General features: G+C 38.4%; 1 protein-coding gene across 5 annotated transcripts in view; it reads left to right on the forward strand.

Moving 5' to 3' along the window:
• LOC132783620 (protein sickie) overlaps positions 1–21,144 on the forward strand; it is a 213,243-nt gene that overhangs the window by 35,952 nt on the left and 156,147 nt on the right. Inside the window, exon 1 of one of the 5 annotated variants that reach the window (XM_060788909.1) lies at positions 156–1,909. The exons of 2 other annotated variants lie outside the window; for them this stretch is intronic. In XM_060788909.1, coding sequence (XP_060644892.1) covers positions 266–1,909 — 1,644 coding nt within the window. In that variant the 5' untranslated portion in view covers positions 156–265. Of the gene's footprint in view, positions 1–155; positions 1,910–21,144 lie in introns of those variants that run through there. 2 more of the 5 variants (XM_060788899.1, XM_060788900.1) reach the window with 2 other exon arrangements.

A 21,144-nucleotide genomic window follows, 5' to 3' on the forward strand; every position in this document is an offset into this window, starting at 1 on the left:
TAGATATTTTTGTGTAGCGCAACGCAAAAAAATATATAAACTGACCATTGAGCTGAAGATTTATGAAACCATTAATTTTGTGGAACGCCTAAAAAAAAAAACAGAACGTAAAGAAAATATTAAATTAAATTAAAAAGTGCAAAGGGAAAACAAACAAAAAAACAAAAACAAGTGCAAAAAGTGCAGCATGTCAGCTTAGGGCAATGAGCTGGCATTATGAGTGGGAAAAAACGCGCAGGATAAGCAGGACTCGTAGCCAAATAACATGTCCAGCAGCCGTGGCAAATTGCCGCTGCGTCCCGATCGCAATGCCAACGAGGAGGAGCAGCAACAAACCCAACAACAGCAGCTGGGCGCCAAACCCAAGACCTCCCACAAAATGTCCCAGCCCCGCACTGATAACCAGCTGCCAGGACCAAGTCCACTGCCTGCCGGACATGGCAACTACATGGAGCTAGAGTTTAGCCAAGTCGAGGCCGCAGTGGGTCGTAGCTTTAGCGAGTTGCCCGTCAGCTATGCCACGAGTATTGTGGTTCCCATTTCCTATCGCGAGCCTGCCCCGCCCACTCCACCGCCCCTCTCGCAGATTCCCTCGCGGGAGTCGCGACTGCTGCACTCGGCGCCCAACACGCCAAGCCGAGGCAAAGTGGTGCTGAGCAAGAAGGAACGCAAGGAGCTAAGCAAACAACTGGGCCTCGAGGAGTTGGGCGTTAGCAGCTCGGCGCAGTCGAGTCCCTACAAGGGGCGGGTCACCGAGCTGAAGAACTGCATAGCACGCGGCCTCTTTGCCACGTTGCATCGCAGCTCACAAAAGTCGCTGCAACAGCAGCAGCAACAAAGCACAGAAAACCCCGCAGAGATGCAACTGAGTCAGGAATTATCCCCTCCGCCGCCGGCACCGGAGCTGGCCAACAACAATGAGGACGATGCAGCGGACTACAGTGAAAAGCTGAAGAATTTGCCGGTGCGCCAGCGTAAGGCAGCCACCTCGCATATGGATAATTATTGCCTCTTTGATCCGGTGGACTTCATCAACGAGAAAGCAATGCGATATCCCAGCAATGCGAAGCACGGACTTCGTGATCCGCTGTTTAGCTCTAGGCAGCATTTGGTTTGCGAGGACGATGAGGAGCTGGTGCCCGAGGTCATCTACGATGTCGAGGAGCTAGAAGAGACCATCATCATTGAAACTTCCGGCGATGCGGAGGCCGAAACGGAAGCCAGCGCCTGTGCTTTGGCCAGTTTCGATCATCACAATTACTTTGTCATCGAGCCGGGTGATTTCGAAATGGAACCCAACATTCTGGACATTGGCATTCCCAATCCATATAGCAACGAGCAGCTGGTGCAGGCCAAGCTCGAGCAGCAGAGTCTGGACAAGCAGCTAAATGAGCTGGACACGCTGACCAGCATGTCCAACAGCCAGGAGTCAAAGGACACAGAGACCACCTCCACAGCTCTAGTAGAGTCCTCGACTTCAACAAATTCAGCCAGCTCTAGTGGAAGCTCCAGCACACAGCAACAGTCGATGAAAAAGAAACTCACGTTTCTCAATCTCTCGCCCTTTCGACCGGGCAGCAAAAAGTCCCAGCAGAAATCGCATACAGAACAGCGAGCCATCTCGGAACTAGTTACCACCGATCATATGTTGCATCTGCAGCAGTTGCTGCAGCAACAGCGCAAGGACCAACGCGCCCACACCGTACCCATCGAATCCAACTATGTGTTATTCAATCCAGGCCCCGTGCCTAGTCGACATGTTCAGTACAAGATTAGGAAGCCGCGACCGCTTTCCACACACAGCGATGCAGACAGCGGTTTTTTATCGCCGTGCTCCCCCGAAGAACTGAAGGCGAATCCCAGCATTCTTGTGCTGCAACAATGCGACAGCGTTCAGGGTTATATTGAGGTGAGTCTGAGCTTGAATTGTGGATCGAGTTTGATGTTGAAACTATTTTCGATGTCAATTGTATTTGATTTAAAGTCAGCTTAAAATATTCAATATTTTCATATGAATCAAGAATTAAATTTGCAGCGTAAAGTAATTAATTCTTGTAAAGTGAAATTATCACTGAAATGTCATTTGATATCTAATTTGTTTTTATTAACAAATGTAAGGGTTTAACCTTCAAAAGTTATGTCGGTAAGCCAGTCAAATTTGTAATTGCAACTATTTTAATATAAGTTTCAGAAAAGGTTTTTTTTATAGATAGTGAATTTTGTTAAAATTCCTACTTTATTTATACACCAAGCTTTGGGGTTTATTGTCCAACAGTTGTAAACTTTATATTGCTGATTTTATAGTTGTATATTATTCAAAATATAAATAAATTATTATTATAACACAAAAAATTCTTACAATCAAGCATTAATTAATGTCATTTGTTAATAAATTCTCCATTCGTAAAAAACTACTTCCACCACTTATCCCCCAAACAAAAGTTATGAAGTATGAAATTTATCTGCTACTTAATACTTAATTCTTAAGCATTATTCATATTTTCAAAGCAACATCCTAAGCACACAAAGACTCTCCCTTATTTCTTAATCTTCTTGGAATAACAGTCTCTTTTTATCTTTACCCAATGGAGTACAATTGCCATTTATTTTGATTAGATATTCAAAGTATTTCCTATAAAAAGTCGTTATAAATGTTGGCCGATTTGAAACCTGCCCGAAAAACACAGGGTCGCAACGCCATCTGCACCCCATATTCCCCGTTTATTCGCAATCGTAGTATCTTAAGCTGGTAATCATTGTGGCATGTTCAGTTCGCACTTGTCGCCATTTGCCGGCTCACTTATCTTAACGAGCGGGCAACTTAACAAGTCTTCTTATGCAACTGGAACCACCCCCGGGGGAGTTACCCTGCTCTCTGCTTTCTGTCTACTCTCTGCACAATGTCAACCCCGTGAGTAGAAATTATCAAACATTCAGGAAAATGCAGTTTGGGCTTAGCAAATGCAGGCAACCTCTCGGGGAGGCAGCTGAGGAAGTATCTAGAGAGTTTGGTGGGTGTGGGAGGTTGCTTGGCTTTTGGCTCTGGTGATTGCAACAATTTTACTGTTTTCTCAGCTTCAAGTGGCTGCTGTTGCTGTTGCTGCTGCTGCTGCCATCGGCGCCTCCGGGGAGCAATCAATCCTCGCGTTTCCACTGTTCGCTTCATTAGTTTTCTGCGAGCTACCAAACATTAGTTCGATTGTGCCAGCGAAAGAGAAGAAATCAAAAGGAGAGATGGCAGCACTTTTCTCGCAGCTGTGCAACATCTTTCGACTTTTAATGGAATTGAATTAAAACAGTTACCATGGCTGCTGCTGCTGCCACTGTTTGCTGTTCATTTGCCACATGCTCTTTAACAAAAAAACCCCAGCTGCAACAGAGCTTGCCACAGGCATTTTGACTCATTTGTAAATTGAAATGCGTTCCGCAAAGAATTTCCACGAAAGAAACGAACTAAAAACGACGCCAACCTCGTCTGCCTCCTCGTCCATTTTACCCTCCGGCATCAAGTGCGTAGTGCGTAGTCCGTAGTCTGCTTTTGGGCATCCAATGAAGTGTTCCGAAAAGTGTCAAGTGCAGTGCTTTTCATATTTGTAATGGAGGCGGCAGTAAATACCAGTGTGGAAGGGTCGCTCGAGTGTTCCCAAGTAAATGGAATGTAAATCGATGTCGACCAAACGGGGGGTAACTACCAGCTCAAGGTTAATGGTGTTTGAAGTGGACGACATCAAGGAACAGTTGCGCTGAGTTGAGTTGAGGTGGTTGGCTGGCCATTGTGGAAAACACAGAGAGCTGTGAAGCCACGTGAAAGCAAACAAATTATACCAATGTCAAAAAGGTAAAGAGTAAAGCGGTTTCTTCAATTTAATAGTGCAGCTATCTTAATTGTGGATTATCGTTATAATTAATCTGTCTGAAAGTCACAATGAATTTGTGATTTAGGTACAAATAGAGATTTTCTTCAATTGAAAAGAACAGCTATTCTAAATTGTATTTATCCCTACTATTAAAAGGATTATATTTTTGATATTTTGGTAGCCAAGTTCATCTCAAATTGTCTCTTAATTATGATTCTCAGTCTTCTTAAATGAATTATTCCGAATATTAGGTGATAGAATTTGGTGTTCTACATTCTCAGTCTGATATTCAAAGGAGGAAAAATCATTGAGATACCAAAATCTAAACCTGAGCCACTTTTAATTGTAGACTAAGCTATGGAAAAAGTATTGATTTTAAACAAAAGCGATTTTATTCTTGATCTTCTGGCGGTAACTTTAATTGTCGATTAATTTTTCCTCACTTTCTTTTTAAATGCAATCAATTCTTTTTCATTTGCCAACATTTAGAACAATCAAGCAATCTTTAGAAATAGACAATTTGGTTGAGTGCAAAATTAAACTCTTTCACTGTTGTTTTCGACAATCTCTTGAATATTGCTTTGGCAGGTTTGTCGGTTGCATTGCAGTATGCCACACCGCCTGCCACGCCCACATTCATTAAGTCAAAGCAAACAAAACGTAAGCAATTTATGCAAAGCGACACATGGCTCGCTTCCACTTGGCGCTTCAAAAAACCATAAATTACCGACTTCCTCGCACTGTTTTTTTGGGGGAGCGCCTCTAACCCGATGTGTGTTAGCTTTGGGCAGCGCACATACGCCATAAAGTACTATCTCAACGTATGTGTGTGAGAGAGAGAAAGAGACGGAATTATAGAAAGAGAGCGAGAGAGAGAGAGAGAGAGAGTTGGCTATTGCAGCCTTCCAGCGAAAAGTCTCAATTGCAAATTGCAATGGCACTGAGGCATGCAATTTCCGAACAACAAAACAGCCCGCCGGACATTATCCGGCGACGACTGCAGACTACGTTGACATGCTGTTGCCTCACCCAAGCAACACACACTCCACACCCTCCCCTTCCCATTCCCCTTCCACTTGTACCACAAAAAAGCTATGCACGAGGCGCTAAGCCGTCAAATGTCCTGGTTTCCAATGGGCAATGGGGTTGTACTACGGCGTACACAACGCGGTTTGCCATGTGCCCGAAATATTTCCTCAGCACGAGAATGACAGGCGGGGGAATTGTCACAGGGTAAGTCGCGTGTCGTGGGCTACTTTATGTGGCCCCTCGCACCCTCTGCATGCTGCACTCAGTCTCTCTTTTTGGCCTCTGTGATTAGTCCAATAAGTTGTAAAAAGTGTCGCTCGAACTAGGAACGAGAACGGGGGCGATTATCTGCTCTGTCCTTTATTTCGATAACTTTTTGATTTATGGCTGGCAATAAATGTTCAATGTGCACTTTATAATTATGTGGCGCCGGATGCTGTGCAGCAGCCCACATCAAAGCCAATGTTAAAGGCAAAGCCAAATGCCATATGTGCATAATTATGCTACATCATCTTTTTTGTTTGCGAAAATAAATAGGAATAAATCCTGTTTGTGCCATGTATTAAACTGAAAAATGCTCTGCAATTAGTGCTAATGCATGTAAGTTATTCGAAATCAAACAAAATATCTGAAATGTGAATATTGCAAACTAGAATATGATAATTTGCAAAATTGTAAATTTTTTTACAACAGCACAAAGACGGCAGCTCTTTATAATATAATAAAGTTAGTTTTTAGTCATTTTTAATAAGACTAAATTAAATATTACGACATTCATTGTTTTTATTTTATATATTCATTATTTGCTTTAAAATGCCTGTTATTTATAATAAATAATACGATCTGAGTAGTATTATATGAAAACATAAAAAATTCGAATTAATAAACATTGCGAATTTAAAGAAATTTAATATTTTGTATGGAATAGTTAATATTCCCCTTTTTTTTGGTTACATATACAATTGTGTTTTCATTATAAATTGTAATTGCATTGAAAAAATATGCAACAGTTATTCCTTTTGTTCTTTTATTTCATGGCTTTCGCGAAACTATTTAAAATGAATTGTCATGTTGCATAAAAAACCTTCTCGCATTGCAATTATGCATCTGAGCCGATAAACAACTGCAACTGCAATTGCAATTGCAATTGTGGAATTGCAGCAACTGCAGCTGTCAATATGCTGGATATGCCCAATGGGGCATTAAAGTTGGAGTCGCATTAAGTTCCAATTTATTTTATCAACTGTATATTTCATGGTGGTTGTATTTTGTTGTTGTTAATACGCTTTCGAAGAGTAAAAGCATTTATTAATACAATTTGTAGGGCTTTAAAGATAATAACTATAATTTTTAACAATAATATGAGCCTGAAAATAACGTATGCGAAGTTTTTGGCAAAAACTGTTCGTTATTTAATTTGCCAATAGAGATATCTTTTAGACATATGCAAAGCTGACCAAAATAATGTAGTTTATTTTGTGAGTTTTATGACTAAAAATTAAATTAAAAAAATCTAATTGAAATTCTATATTAAATTGTGGATTTTTGGGCTTTATTGAACAAGTCGTTAACATTGAAATTGAAATGATGATAAAATTGAAATTGAAATTTAAATTAAATAATTATTAGTAAATAAATAAAATAACTATTACCAAATAAATATTAAATTTGATGGATGCATTTAAAATTGCAGTTAAAACGTTTTGCCAGTGTAGGCAAAAGTCTGCAGATAGATGAACTTTCTTTGTTTTTCCCATATTTTTGCCAGTCGGTTGGTTTTAATAATAATTTCATTGCAACAAAATAATGCATAACAGTATGTGAAAGTATGTGCACACACATTCGTACTCGTGTGTGTGAGTATTAATTTTGTGCGTTAATTTTATGGGCAGCTGGTCCGCATTACGAACGTCTGTTGCCGTTGCCCGGAAGCGCGTGGAGCGGGAGAATGCGCACAGGAACTGAGCCGTTTAATGGACGATGGCGTTATTAATGCACATGCAACGACGACGATGACGACGATGGCGACGATGGCGACGATGGCAAATGTGGATGACGTCGAGAACATTGTCCTCCAACAGAGTCCTGCTAGCATTTCATATTTTGCTCCACTTAAAGTTTTCAATTTGCTGCACTATCAGCAAGGCTGGTGCACCTCGTTTGGTCCACTTTATTTAGACGGCCAGGAGAAGGGAGCAGAGTGTTGGGGCATCACTGGGCCACTGAGTTCTGTAGGGGCTTTAAAGGCAGTCAGCCAAGACCAAGACCCAAACGCAGTCCCAACGCAGCACTGACAGCTAAATGCGTTGCACTTATGCTTAAAACATGTCAGACGCCGTAGACAGCACTCAAACAGACAGACGGACAGCGGCAGACATAACGACGGATTCCAGGCAGCAATAGACCCCTAACTGAGGAAAGAGGAAGATAGAGAAGGAGAGAGACACTAAGGAGAACGACAGTTATATGGAGTTGAGCACATGCATTTGAAAAACTGCTGCTTACATTTTGGCGTATGCCACACGTTGTTTAATGGTCGCAATGTATGATTCCCTTTTCCACCACAAAGATTAGATGCACTGAGTTAGAGGCAGCGACGATATTGGTCTGTGGCATACAGAGAATACAAAATTAGCCGACGAGTCGAAAGAAGCGTAAATGTTCATTTTAGCAAAGAAGAAGGGAGCTATTTCAAAGTGGAAGATTTTCGAAGCATATTAATGTTCTTGTCGTTAGAGCATCTATTAAAAAAATATTTTAAAAATGAATTGCATTTTCTACACATATATTATATATAGCAAAATCAATTTAATTTGACAATAATATTATATTAAAATTCCACTAACTCGAAGATTGTCCTGCGCTTTCTTAATTAAACATACTCAGACACACTCTGATAATTTAATGTTAGAAATTTCTAATCACTGGTACTATGAATCTTGACTTCAAGTATCATTGCACTTTTCTCATATGTTTTTGCTTTATTATGTCTACTGAAAAGTATCCATAATTTATCCTCTCTTATCTGCCAGATTTTCAGTAGTTTTTATGCCATTTTATAATAAAGTAAGCAGAGCTAAGCAACAGCATTATGAAGTTCTATGCATTATTTTTCAATGATCGCAAAGATTTACAATGTGCTCTAAACTAAAGGCAAAAGTTTTTGCTTAGCTGTTACCATACTCCCCCTCCACCTCTTCTTCCTCCTCCGCCTTCGCTGTCGCCCATCTCTCTTGACTTTCTCATCTCTTTGCTTCCGTTTTCTCATTGTGCCGTGCTGTCGCTCTGTGTGAAAAATTATAGCCATAATTTTTGGCCACTAACAAGGCAGTTCGGGCCTGAAAATCTCTAGTGCTCTTGCCAGAGTTTCTAGGGCAGAGTGCCTAGTGTATGTTGCCAGCTTGTTGCAAGTTTGTTGCTGTTGGTGTTGCATTCTTTTTGGTGCTTAATGCATATTTTAAACTGTTTTGCCTGCTTTGGCAGCTGCGCAATTTTTGGCTTATTGGCAAATTTATTTATTAAATTTTGTTGCTGGCCGAAGGCACTCGGTTGTTTGGCTACACTCCCTGCAGTTGTTGCTGCTGCTGCTACTGTTGCTGTTTGTGTAACTAACTAATTAAAAAGTTTTGGTCGTGCATGGCGTATTTATGAGCTGCTGGTCGCCTCAAAGTATGCAATTAATTTCGAAAGTCAAGCTCAAGTCAACGCATAAAACTATGCGCAAACACAATATAATTGCATTGTTGCATTTCGCATTTCACAATTCTTAGAAAACGATTTATATTACCTTCCTCTCCATGCTAGCCAAACTATTTACATTTTTCTTAAAGTTTTTTTTTGGCCATAACGATTTGCCCCCAGGTGGTGGGTCTTTGTGCAGCTGAAAGGTAAGAAAACAAAACAAAACAAATAAATCAGTGCAGCTTGCAGCAAGACAAAGATGCCATTGAGCATTGCCTAGAGAGATGCCAAGAAAGCAGATAGAGATGAAAGAAAACAAAGCCAAGATGCAGCAAAATGGCTTTGAAAAGCTTATAAATGTGAACAAGCTCACAAAAAAATAGTGCTGAGTGCAGATCAAAGTATTCAGCGAATACTCTTACAACTTTAGAGAAATATTAGAATTAATTGAAAATCAGAAATGTTTCTTCTTAATAATAATGTTTGTCTAAAGTGCTTTATAATCAAGTTTAAAAATGCAAGCTTATTATAATTATGCAATAACTACTCAACATGAGCTGCGAAAACATAGTTGGAGAATTCTGAAAACTTCTAAATTAACATAGTTATTTTATGCCCGAGGCAAAATGCATTTGAATTTTAACATGCTTCGCTTTTTGGCTGTTGAGCAAAATATTGTTTGCATAACTTTGGGCGTAGCTTACAGCATAAAAACTGTGCAAAAACGAAGATGAAGCTGCAAAATAAAAGTGGCTAGATAAAGCGAATGGGAGAGTCAGAGAGAAAAAACTTTTGCATTTTGCAATAATGATGGCTGCTTTCGATTAAGTTTTCCAGTTTGGTTTTTGTCGGCACATAGTTATGAATGGCATTAAATATTTTCTGCTTAGTAAGCTGTCATAAGCAACAAGAACAAACGAGAAGTCAGTGTACTAATTAAAAACAACATAACAGCAATAATAACAAGGAGAAATCATAACAATTGGCTAGATAAATAGACATTAGTCTGGACAAGTGATAAAAGTTGATAACAACAAAACAAACATGAAAATTTATGATGTGCATAACACCCGTTGTCCTCCCTATCCAAACCCTAGGGAAAGCTATCAATAACCTGAGGGAAACATAAAACTAATGCCACAGTCTGAAGTCTGAAATGTCATGGGTTTAGCTGAGAGAGCGAGAGTCCTGTGAAATTAATAACCTGGTTTACTTTTTCTGCTTTTCCTCGGGCCCTTTCTCCTCTTTGTTTGTGTGTGTGTGTGTGTGTGTGTGTGTGTGTGTGTGTGTGTGTGTGGGTTGTGCACATGCTCGGGGATTTATTTGCCGGAAATAAATATTAGCCGCAGTCAAACACACTTAAGCCTACGACGGCGACATCGCTGCCCATTTATAGTTTTTAGTGAAGGAAGGGAGGAGGTCGCTGCTATCAGAAGTGAGGGGTTGGAGCGGGGGGTCGTCGTTTACAGTGGGTTTTACACAGGCTTAGAGCGTGCTTTACACACAGACACACAATGATATATGTGTGTGTAGGCAACATTTGTTGGTGCTCTCGTATATTTCACAAGGCGCGTCGATTCCCATAATTGATTTTGTATTGGCTTACCCGGAAAAACAAGGCAATAAGGGATGCTCTTTAGATCCAAGCAACAACAAAAGCAGCCGCAGCAGCAGCAGAAGTAAATATAATATGGGGGCTGACTGTATATTAAATTTCAAAGAGTTTTCCATTGCGCCAAAAATCACTCAGCACTCACTGTCTAAATGAATTTTCTAGCCAAGATTATCAGGCATATAACAACTGTCAAGTGCAGCATTTCATCCGAGACAAAACCCAAAGCGAACTTCACTCATAATCGAATTGGAGCTCAAATCAAATTTTAAATTTTACAAAAAGACAAGCAACAACAAAAATAAAAAACGAGAAGAAAATTGCCAGAAATGCTGTGAGTATTAGACAAACTAACCCCAGGGTGAGTGCTTGCATACCTGTAATAGACCTGCCGTAGACAAAACCTAAACATTTGGCAAAGGGTGCTCTCTTTGATAGTAAAATCAAAAAGAGGGTGGTTTGAAAAGAATTCAAACAATTCGTAGAAAAACGAATTACCATAATTAACAGCATTTGTATTACTTATACAAATAATAAATATGTAAGGGTAAAATTTGGTCAAGAATACTAAATGATAAATAAATTTGTTAAATTTTAGAAAGCAAGGAAATTATAATAAGTATCAAAAAAAAAAAAAAATATTGAAAATGTATTTAATGATTATATAAATAAAAAATAATTAATTACAAAATATTATCGTGTAGATTAATTAATTATTAGTTTTAACTGCAGCTTTTTAAATTAGCTCGCTTTAAGATTTTAGGTAAGAACAATAATCCTAGACACTATCTTACAATATAAGGCTGCAATTTATGATTTCAAATAATTTTTATAAATTTGTCGCAATAGATATAAACTTTTAGTATTCACTCCAGTTGGTCATTCTGAATGAAATTTATTCTGTCTTTGCAAATTATATATTATTTATTGTTTTTGGCTTAAAAATATGGATATTTACATTTGTTGTTCATTTATTGCAATAGTGTTCAATCATCATATGTGTTTACATAAAGGACGAACTCTGTTTTCTCACGATAACATTGAGTTAAGTTTTAGATAAGAAAAGAAAAGGATTGTGCCACAGTGAATCAATCAAACACAATTGCACAATTGACATTTATAGCTGCAGGCTTTGATCGATATTGACACAAAACAAATATTTTATAGAATTGAAATCGCAATCGATCAACTTGTAAGGCAACCCTCGCTGATGATAGAAGATGGAGTTGCAGCAGAAGTGGCAGAAGCAGCTTGCAACCACCAAACAAAAGGCTAAACAACAAAGAGCAAATCGAGTTGTTGTTGCACAGGCAACAGACAACAGAAGCCATTGGCTCGAAGCATCAGAGGTAAATGTTGCACAGGTTGCCATTGCCAACGCTGCTGCTGTCTGTTGCAGCCACCGCCTCATGCCTCTGCCGTACCCTGGAGTGTGTAATAATTTGTTTTTATGCCTTATCCGATGCCCCACTCCTACTGTGTAAACTATGCAGCAGGGTTGCTTAACCACCGGGGAGCTGCTTCATCAGCTTCATTCAGAGACCGGCTGATCTGTTGCGAGTTGCGAGAAAGTATAACAAATATTTATGCTTTGAGCTGTGTTATTAGATTTTAATTTCTTGCACCCATGGAAATGAAAGGTACACCCTTAAGGTACATATACTCCCCTTCTCCGCCCTCATCTTTCACCCTCCCACCCTTCTAATACTGAACTCATCCCTTGCCTGAGAAAGCGTGCGAATGTTGCTATGAGTATTTGCATTTTGAGAGGGTGGTAAAACGTGTCCCCCCAAGTGTTTTGTATGTGTAGCTGCCCCGCATTGTTGCAAGGTGTCATGGCCAGTAATTGAGTATGGTTTACGCTAGTGTCATCATTTTGGCATTTGCTGCAACTTGCAAATATTTGAGTAAATGCCTTCGTTAGAGTGTTTCTTTCGCTTTATTTTTTCCAACTATTTGTTGCCACAATGCAAATTTCCATTTGGCACGTGATGAAAGTCAGCAACAGCAGCTGCTTCAACCACTTTCTGCCTTTCTCTTTTTTTTTTTTTGGTTGAGTTTTTGGGTTTATTTGGGGGGTTGCTACAAAATGACGTTTACGAAATTACATTATTAGAAATTGATGGTTTTGTTCGAGGGTTCGAGTTGCGCTTTTAACTGTAAAACGTTTGAAATTTGTTAGACGTGGGTGGTGGCATTCAGCATTTGCCATGTGGCAAGTGGCAACTGACATTCCATTAAAAATAAAATGCGAGATATATGTCAGCAGCGCTCTAATGAGCAACAGCAGTGTGAGCACAGAGGGAGGGTGTTAACAGAAGTTAAGGTGCACCTACCATTAGCTAAGGGAATTTTTAATAATCCCAACCGCATTTCAACTGGTTTCGCTCCGTTGCCCATTTGCTAAGTAAAGACCACATTTCAACTGCGACATAGAAACCGAAGCAAGGCGAGGCGAGTGCCAACCTCAATGCAACTTGTCGGTGTCACGCATGTTGCCACACTTGCCATCCACCCAACTACCAACTGCCACATAACATCACCCATTTTTCCCATTTCTATTCACATTCCCATTTCACTTTGCATTTCGCTTTGCAAAATTCAACATAGTTTAAATATGCGTTCTTCTTGCCACGTAGTTCGCTAGCTCGCTTCACTCTTTGTGGCATTTGCGTCCATTTTTAAATATTGAATGAAAAAACCATGGTGCAAAAACAACATGGACGGTGTAAATGATGCCCCAAAAAGCTTTTAAGCTCCTAAGCTATGGAACTTCAAGTGCTCTAGGATGTGGGCTGCTTGGAAGGTTATACAATAGTGGCAACTAAGTCTTCAAAAATATTATTTGTATTGTTCTTTTTTAATATTTTATTGCCGAGCGCATAAACCAATATATTATATATCAAAAATTATTTCTATATTCATTATATTTGCATTCATAAAGTAGCATTGAAACTAATGTCTACATTTCCATATTCTTTATGATAGGTGAAATGGCTTAAAAGTAAAAGTGTTAAAGCTAATAACATATTTTTGAGTTTTCAGGTTTTTATTTATTTGTTATTGACAAAGTAAACAAGAAAAAAATGAGGAAAGAAAACACTAATAAAATGAACTTCATACTGAAAACATTACTTACTCACTATAATTGGAAATTCTATTAGTATATCAGGTAGTATTCGGAGAATAGTTGTCAGCTAAAACATCTGCATATCACTTGAAATAAACATATTTCTGCTTCATCTGCTTTTTTCTTCGTGAGAAAATGTCATAAAATTTTCAAACTAATAACGATACCAACTAAACAGATGTCATGGAACTTCCCTCTCGAAATGCGCTCTATGGTATTTTTTGTGAGCTAGTGGCATACAAGGCGAAAGAAATATGTGAGGAACCCACTTCGCCCACCCTGTGGCGAGTAAATACTAGTCAAAAGGTATTACAGTTTTTTGTGTGTGGCGCTTTGCATTGCATAAATGTTGCTGTGTTTGGCATAGATTTGCATGGTAAATGGAGAAAGGAATAAAATAGTATCCATAGCAGCTATCGACTGGCAACATATTGCACTTGCATTGGACAACGTCAGCGTCAGGTTGGCACCCAAAACTTCCGTTTCGGTCAGCGGCAATAAAAATGAAAAGTACGAAAAAAAAGAATACATAAAAAATGACATTCTGAATGGCCTGACAGGAAATAGACTATTTGCATGAGTTAAGACCCGGAAACTCTGGGTTCTCTAGCCGTCTATTGATAAAACTAATACTGAAGGTACAGGTGACGCTTTTGTTAGCTTTAATTGTTTGTTTTTCATTTTCATTTATCTAGCGGAGGGCAGGCCTCGCTGTGACGTGAAGATTTGAGAGCAGTCGCACACTATTAATCAACTTGATTGGGCTTATTTAGTAAGGCCAAGCCGTGGCCCATGGGGAAAAGCGTCGACTGTCCTGTTTATAATTAATGTGCTACACACTGTGGGGCACAAGTATGAGTATTTGTATGTATAACTCTGTGTGTGTGTGTCAGCCATGTTAATCCCCAGACGCGACTTGTGTCTCGCCGTCTCATGCCTGTTGCCTGCTAATGAAACGTCGTCAAGTTTTGACACCCAAAATTGCAGAGACTCGTTGAAAGGCAATCTAACTTGCAGCTAAACTTAATAAACACCCAGGCCAAATTGCAACTGCAACGCAGCCGAAAAGTTTTCATTAATCTTTGAACCCCGACTGACGTCTTCTTGACGCTTGAAACTCCTAAACTTTCAGCTTATCAAAATGGTTTCTGGTCAACAAACTTGGTAGCTGACTCCATTACATGAGCGTCATTTACACACTGGCCACAATTAAATTGAATTAAGTTGGCAACGCCAAGAATAAAAAATAATAAAATACAAAAATAACAAAAGCCAAGGAATTACGCAGCACCTGAGCAGCATCAGGACAAAGGACTTGCCTGACTTTGCTGAGTAAACTTTTGCGTTTCTTCGTTTGCCGCTTGTCAAATTGATATTTGATTCATGACCAGCGCATTTGTCAAGTCATTCATCTTTCTCAGTTCGTGCCACAACCCACTTGCCACTTGCCGCTTGCCACTTGCCACTGCCTGGTGAGCTATGTAGTGTGCGCGAGTGCTTGGGTGGAGCCAACTTGGGTGCTCAGTTTTATTTCGTGATGAATGGGCCATTGCTGAATGGCAGCCCTTTTGCTGTGATTTCTTGCTACGCCGCATTATTTTAGATTAAGCTAAAGAGCACTTTCAAATGGGCATATTAGCTATATAACTAACTTCCAACTGCGTAATTTATTGTGAGGTATTTTATAGAACAACATTTCAAGATCTGTTCAATTTTCAGTGAAGTATGCTGAACTGCTAGATAATAACTACTTATTTTCTTCACCTCAAACTTACTGACAGTATCAATGCGACCTAATTATTAAAATACTCTATTAATATACCAACAATATGCGAACAACATAATATTATATATTGGATATACAAATGTACTAGTACATTAAAACAAAGAAAAAATATACCATGGAATTCATACGGTCACATTACGACCTGATTATTCCTTGTATGTTTTCTAATAATTTATCCAGGACTATATATACATATGTAGGGTTCCTTAAAGTTAAAAAATACAAGTTTCTAGTATTTACCAAATTCCAAAAAAAACCAACATGAGTAATCTCAAGTTTCGTTTTCTTATTTGTTATTCTCATAAATTTTGATTTCGTGTTAATCGAGTTTTATGCTCGTTGGCATTTCATTTCAATTTATTATTATATTCTAAGTTAAAATTCAAAAATTCCTTTGGGACTTCGTTAAAATATCTAACATTTATCTTTTAAAAATGATTATAAATCGAATCTCTAGCAGACTATTATCACGTGAAATATTCAAGGTCAACCAATGTTTCAGGAATAAATCGGAAAATAACTGTAAGAGTTATCAGCTCTTAAATGGATTTCGTGCTTGCATCTTCAAGAATCTTAATAAGCAGGATGTGTGTGAAGGCAATAAAGTATCTGTGGTTGGCACAGGAGCTGTGGGCATGGGATGTGCCATAGTCTTGATGTCCAAAGGCATTACGAATAACTTATCGCTGTTTGATATCAATGAGAAATTGTGCCATTCAGAGCGATTAGATCTGATGCATGGCTCTCAGTTTCTTCACAACTGTCATATTAATCCGAGTTGCAACATTGAATCGACAAAAGATTCAAGAGTTATTGTGGTAACAGCAGGTGCTCGAGTAAAGCCTAATGAGACGCGACTGCAAGTTGCTCAGCACACAGCGGACATTATAAAAAGTGTAATGCCTAAGCTTGTCGAACTAAGTCCAAAGGCTGTGTTTATAATTGTATGCAATCCAGCTGATGTTATGACCTGGGTTGCTCGTAAAGTAACAAATCTTCCATATGAAAGATGCTTCAGTTCTGGGTGTCACTTGGATACGGCTCGATTTCGAATGTTTATTGGGAAAATCTTGAGAGTTTCGACTGATTCGGTGTATGGATACGTGCTTGGCGAGCACGGAGACTCTTCTGTGCCTATTTGGTCTTCGGTATCCGTGGGAGGTGTTCGACTTCAGACTATACATCCGTCTATTGGCACTGAAACCGATCCTATGCAATGGTCCCAAGTGCACAAGGATGTCGTTGAAGCGGCTGCGAAAGTCAAAGCCGCTAAAGGCTACACGAATTGGTCTGTTAGCCTAACAGTCGCGGACATTGTCTCAGCCATATTTGAAGACAGTAATCGGCTCATGGTGTTATCAACCAATGCAAAGGGTATTTGTGGCATAGAAGACGAAGTATTTCTCTCGCTCCCATGTATAGTTAACAGAGGAGGTTTGAGTAGTATTATCCGCCCATACTTATCAGATTCGGAAAAATGCGCCTTGCAAAACTCAGCTGAAATTTTACTTAATGCTCAATGCAGTCTTAAATTGTAGCTTCAGTTACTATATCATTTACAGATATTATAATGTATTTCAATTAAGAGAATTTTAGAGTTTTATACGAATGAAAATAAAAATTGTTATTAGGCTTTTTGTTTCAAAAAATAGTTGCTCATTTTTTATATAATTTTATTTCAACAACAGTTTATTTAGGGTTTATTCATGATCTCAGCCAAATTTTTCATTGACTTAAGCGAAAGTTCATTGTTGGGAAAATCCTATACTCGTTCTTTTCATAATGTTAAAAACTATCCCAGAATGTTGGATATGTGATTTATGTTTTCTAGTTCTATGGATCTCAGTTATGGAGAAACCATAGCAATAGCAATATTTATATTATCCAAATAGCACAGTCTTGAGAACCATCAAGGGCGCACCGTGGTATTTACAAAACGAAAATGCAGAGAGTGCTCTAATATTAAATGTGATGTTTATAAATCATACATGTAAAATATACATGCAATTCACAGAAAGTATCATTCGGTTTATCTTTCAGGTGATTCATTTTTCAAAATTTAATAAAAATTTAATTAAATTCAAAAACTCATTTTCGACCATCATCTTTTTGAAATGTTGGTAAATCGCATCTCCAGCAGATTAATATCACGCTTCAAGCTCAACCAATGTATAAGAAATAAATCGGAAAATAGTTGCAAAAGTGCTCAGCTCCTGAATGCATTTCGCGCTTGCATCTACAAGGATCTTAATAAACAGGATGTGCATGAAGGCAATAAAGTATCTGTGGTTGGGACAGGAGCTGTGGGCATGGGATGTGCCATAGTCTTGTTGTCACAAGGCATTACAAATAACTTAGCTCTATTCGATATAAATGAGGAGTTATGCCATTCAGAGCGATTAGATCTGATGCATGGATCGCAGTTTGTTAACAACTGTCATATTAATCCGAGTTGTAATGTTGAATCGACGAAGGATTCAAATGTTGTCGTGGTAACAGCGGGTGCTCGAGTAAAGCCAAATGAGACACGGCTACAAGTTGCTCAACACACAGCGGACATTATTAAAAGTGTAATGCCGAAGCTTTTCGAACTAAGTCCCAAAGCTGTATTCTTAATTGTGGGTAATCCTGCAGACGTTATGGCCTGGGTGGCTCGAAAAGTCGGCAACCTGCCTTATGAACGTTGTTTCAGTCCTGGCTGTCACTTGGATTCGGCTCGATTTCGAATGTTTATTGGGCAGATCTTGAAGGTTTCAACCAGTTCGGTATACGGTTTTGTTCTTGGTGAGCATGGAAATACATCTGTTCCGATTTGGTCTTCGGTCTCCGTGGGAGGTGTTCGACTCCAGACGTTACATCCAGCTATTGGTACTGAAGATGATTCTATGCAATGGTCGAGAGTACATAAGGATGTGGTTGAAGCTGCCTTCAAAGTAATTGCCGCTAAAGGTTATACAAATTGGGCTATTGGTCTTACAGTCGCTGACGTTGTCTCAGCCATATTTGAAGACAGTAATCGGATCATGGTGTTATCAACGAATGCAAAGGGTATTTGTGGCATAGAAGACGAAGTATTTCTCTCGCTGCCATGCATTGTCAATAGAGGAGGTTTGAGTGGTATTATTCGGCCATATTTATCAGATTCGGAAAAATGCGCCTTGCAAAAGTCGGCTGAAACTTTACTTGATGCTCAGTGTAGTATTAAATTGTAACTGCGATTAAAATTAATGTAATGACAACATTTTGTACATTTTTCCATTTAGAATATTTTATAGCATGGTAATAAAAAAAGGTAATTTAGTTTTTATTTGGATCAAAATTCAACAACAATTCAAGCGAAAGTTCTTTGTAAAAAAAAAACTTTAAAAACTAACCCGAGAAGATAAAACAAATGAGCAGATCACTGAGTACTTAGATTTATTTTAAATATAATTTAATTTTCCTTACATATTGTTTTATATTTGGGTTCTTTACATTTTTATGAGTGTTACGGCTCTACGATATTTATTTTTTGTTTTTCAAATAATTGCAACTCCTGCAAGGGATGATGAAAACATCATTGATAGCAAAATTAGATTTGGTTCCGTTTGAAGCGGATCAAATTTTTAAGACACGTGTATTGGTCACCCCTTGAAATTGGAATTTATGTGTGGCAGCTTCGGGGGTTATTACAAAATTTGTACCAAAAAGAAACTCGAAATAAAATGATTGTTATCGAAAATATAGAAATACAATATTAAAGTAAAAATACAAAAGTAGTGTAACTACATTTATGTTTATATGTATTTTAAGTTATCTAGATGGCCAAAAAAATTTAAGTTTGTGGGAAGAATTAAATATTCAATAATAATAATAAAGAATAAAAATAATCACAATATCACAATCTTTAAGATTCAGTGTATTTCATAATCGCATATGGCCAGATTTCTACATTGCCTTTATACAGCAAAATTTTCGTTGATTTCACTTAAGTGTAAGCCGCAAGCCCTAAACATATTAGGCGTGCACCTTGTCCCGCTGGGAGCATCGACTGGTGGCCGCTTTTGCCGCATCATCATCAGCCAGTTAGAGTTACAGTTTGTCCTAAAGTTCGTGCCACATAGAGTTTCAGTTTTGCTTGTTGGTAGCACGCTCACGTAATGTCGGCTGGACAGAGGGGGGCCAATGAAACTTTTTTGTATAGGCTTACATTTCATTTTTGCACGATTTGTCAAGTCAGCGGAAATCGTGGCATGCCTATCAGCGTGGCATAAAATTGAAAAATTACTTTGCGTGCCAACTGAAATAGTCAAAACTTATGAAAAAGTCATAAAAATGCGACTCGACTTGGTTATTTGAGTTTTGTTTTTCTCGCTTTGATTTGTGGCCAAGTTAAACGCAAACTTGCGTTTCCTTTTGAAGTAACACAAGCAACAACTTGTCGAAGGTGGCTGCCAAATAGTGGCAAGAGTTACTTCACTTCAAATATCCACTACCAACCAAAAGAAGAAACTACCAACTGTGAACTACTTCTAGTTAGCGCTGCCAAATTGTAGTGTAAATATTTTTGTTGGCCACTTAAAACTGTTGGCTGGGTTAATTAACGGCATTCTATTTCGTTTGGCCACCGCAAATAGTCAACAATTTTCGGAATTTCCCTATTTCCCTCTCCTCACACAGTCCCTATTAAAACCACCGAAAAGTGGGAGATGCAATTCACCAAATAAACATTAGTGCTACGCCTGGAAAGTTTCGCTTGTTTAAATAAGAAACAAGGAAGTGAACGGGGAATAGGAAGAGATAGGGGTGTGTATATTGAGAATGAATGAAGTAAAGTAAAAGAGAAATTGAACAAAATGTAACTACGTAAATAATAAATTTTATTAGGTAAGAGTAAGAGAGCTCGAATTGTATATTGGTATATCTGAAAGTACTAACAAATCTATTATTAGATTTTCAATATATATTTACTTCCTTAAAATATAAATGGAAATCATTTCTTAACTCAACATTAAAGAATAATTTAATAAGCAATAAATAAAAAAGAACTCTTAAAATAAATTGATTTCACATCTATCATATTATTTTCAACTTTTTTCAAATGTCTTGATAAAGTTTAGGGTGGTAATAGTTAATATGAGCCATAGTCTTCAAATATCGTTTCTATGCTCTCTCAAACCATAAAAAGAAAGAATAGCCAAAGTTTGTTTCACAAAGTCTATGAAATAAAGTTTAGCATAAATAAACATAAAATAAACTACCGCCAAAATCAGCAGTTACATGCTTTTTTATTTAAATACTCATTAAATTCAATTGGTAATGCTAAAAGTTTTCTGTGATTGCATTGAGCGATGAAAAAAATCTTTCTCCTTGAGATCTCTCACATCTGTTTGTTGTCCCCATGGAACATCTACATTTTGCCTATTTGTCGCATTGTGTTTGGTGCGTGTTAAAAAATAATTTCCCTAGATAATTTGACAGCACGCATGTGGCATGGGGCACGAAGCATGAACGAAGCTCCGGCTAATAGGCTAGCAAAAGTTTGAGTTTGAGTTGCAAAACTTTTAGACCAAAGTTTTTTTCTTTTTTTTTTGTTGTTTTGTCGGTTTCTCTTAGCAGTAGGCCGAAAAGTTTTTTTGTTGTTGTTGTTGATGTTGGGCTGGCTTATTGTTTATTTATTTTAATGCAAAGGGCCGTGTGTTGATTTAATTGAGCCAAATATGTTATTGGGCCATCAACATAATTGGCCGGCTGGCCAAGCGACTAAATTATTTGCTTAGCACGTGTGTCGTGTTCACATCGACCCCTAAAAGTATGCCATGAAATGTTATTTTCTCTCTCCCGCCAGCCAATTGACTACGTGAGCAAACAATTGTGGGGAAAGAAGTGCGGAGGCTTTCCATATTAATTTTACATTTTTGCGGCGGCGGCATAAAAATAATAATAAATAAAAGTATCGCTTAAATTGTTTATACAACCTCACAATGCGCTGTGAATATGTATGTATTCTGTTTTCGGGGTCCATTTGCGCCCACATTCTCATTTCGTGTTTCTACCGTTAGGCTTAAGC

The sequence above is a fragment of the Drosophila nasuta genome, chromosome 2L, assembly GCF_023558535.2.
Source record: "Drosophila nasuta strain 15112-1781.00 chromosome 2L, ASM2355853v1, whole genome shotgun sequence".
NCBI classification, from domain to species: Eukaryota; Metazoa; Arthropoda; class Insecta; order Diptera; family Drosophilidae; genus Drosophila; species Drosophila nasuta.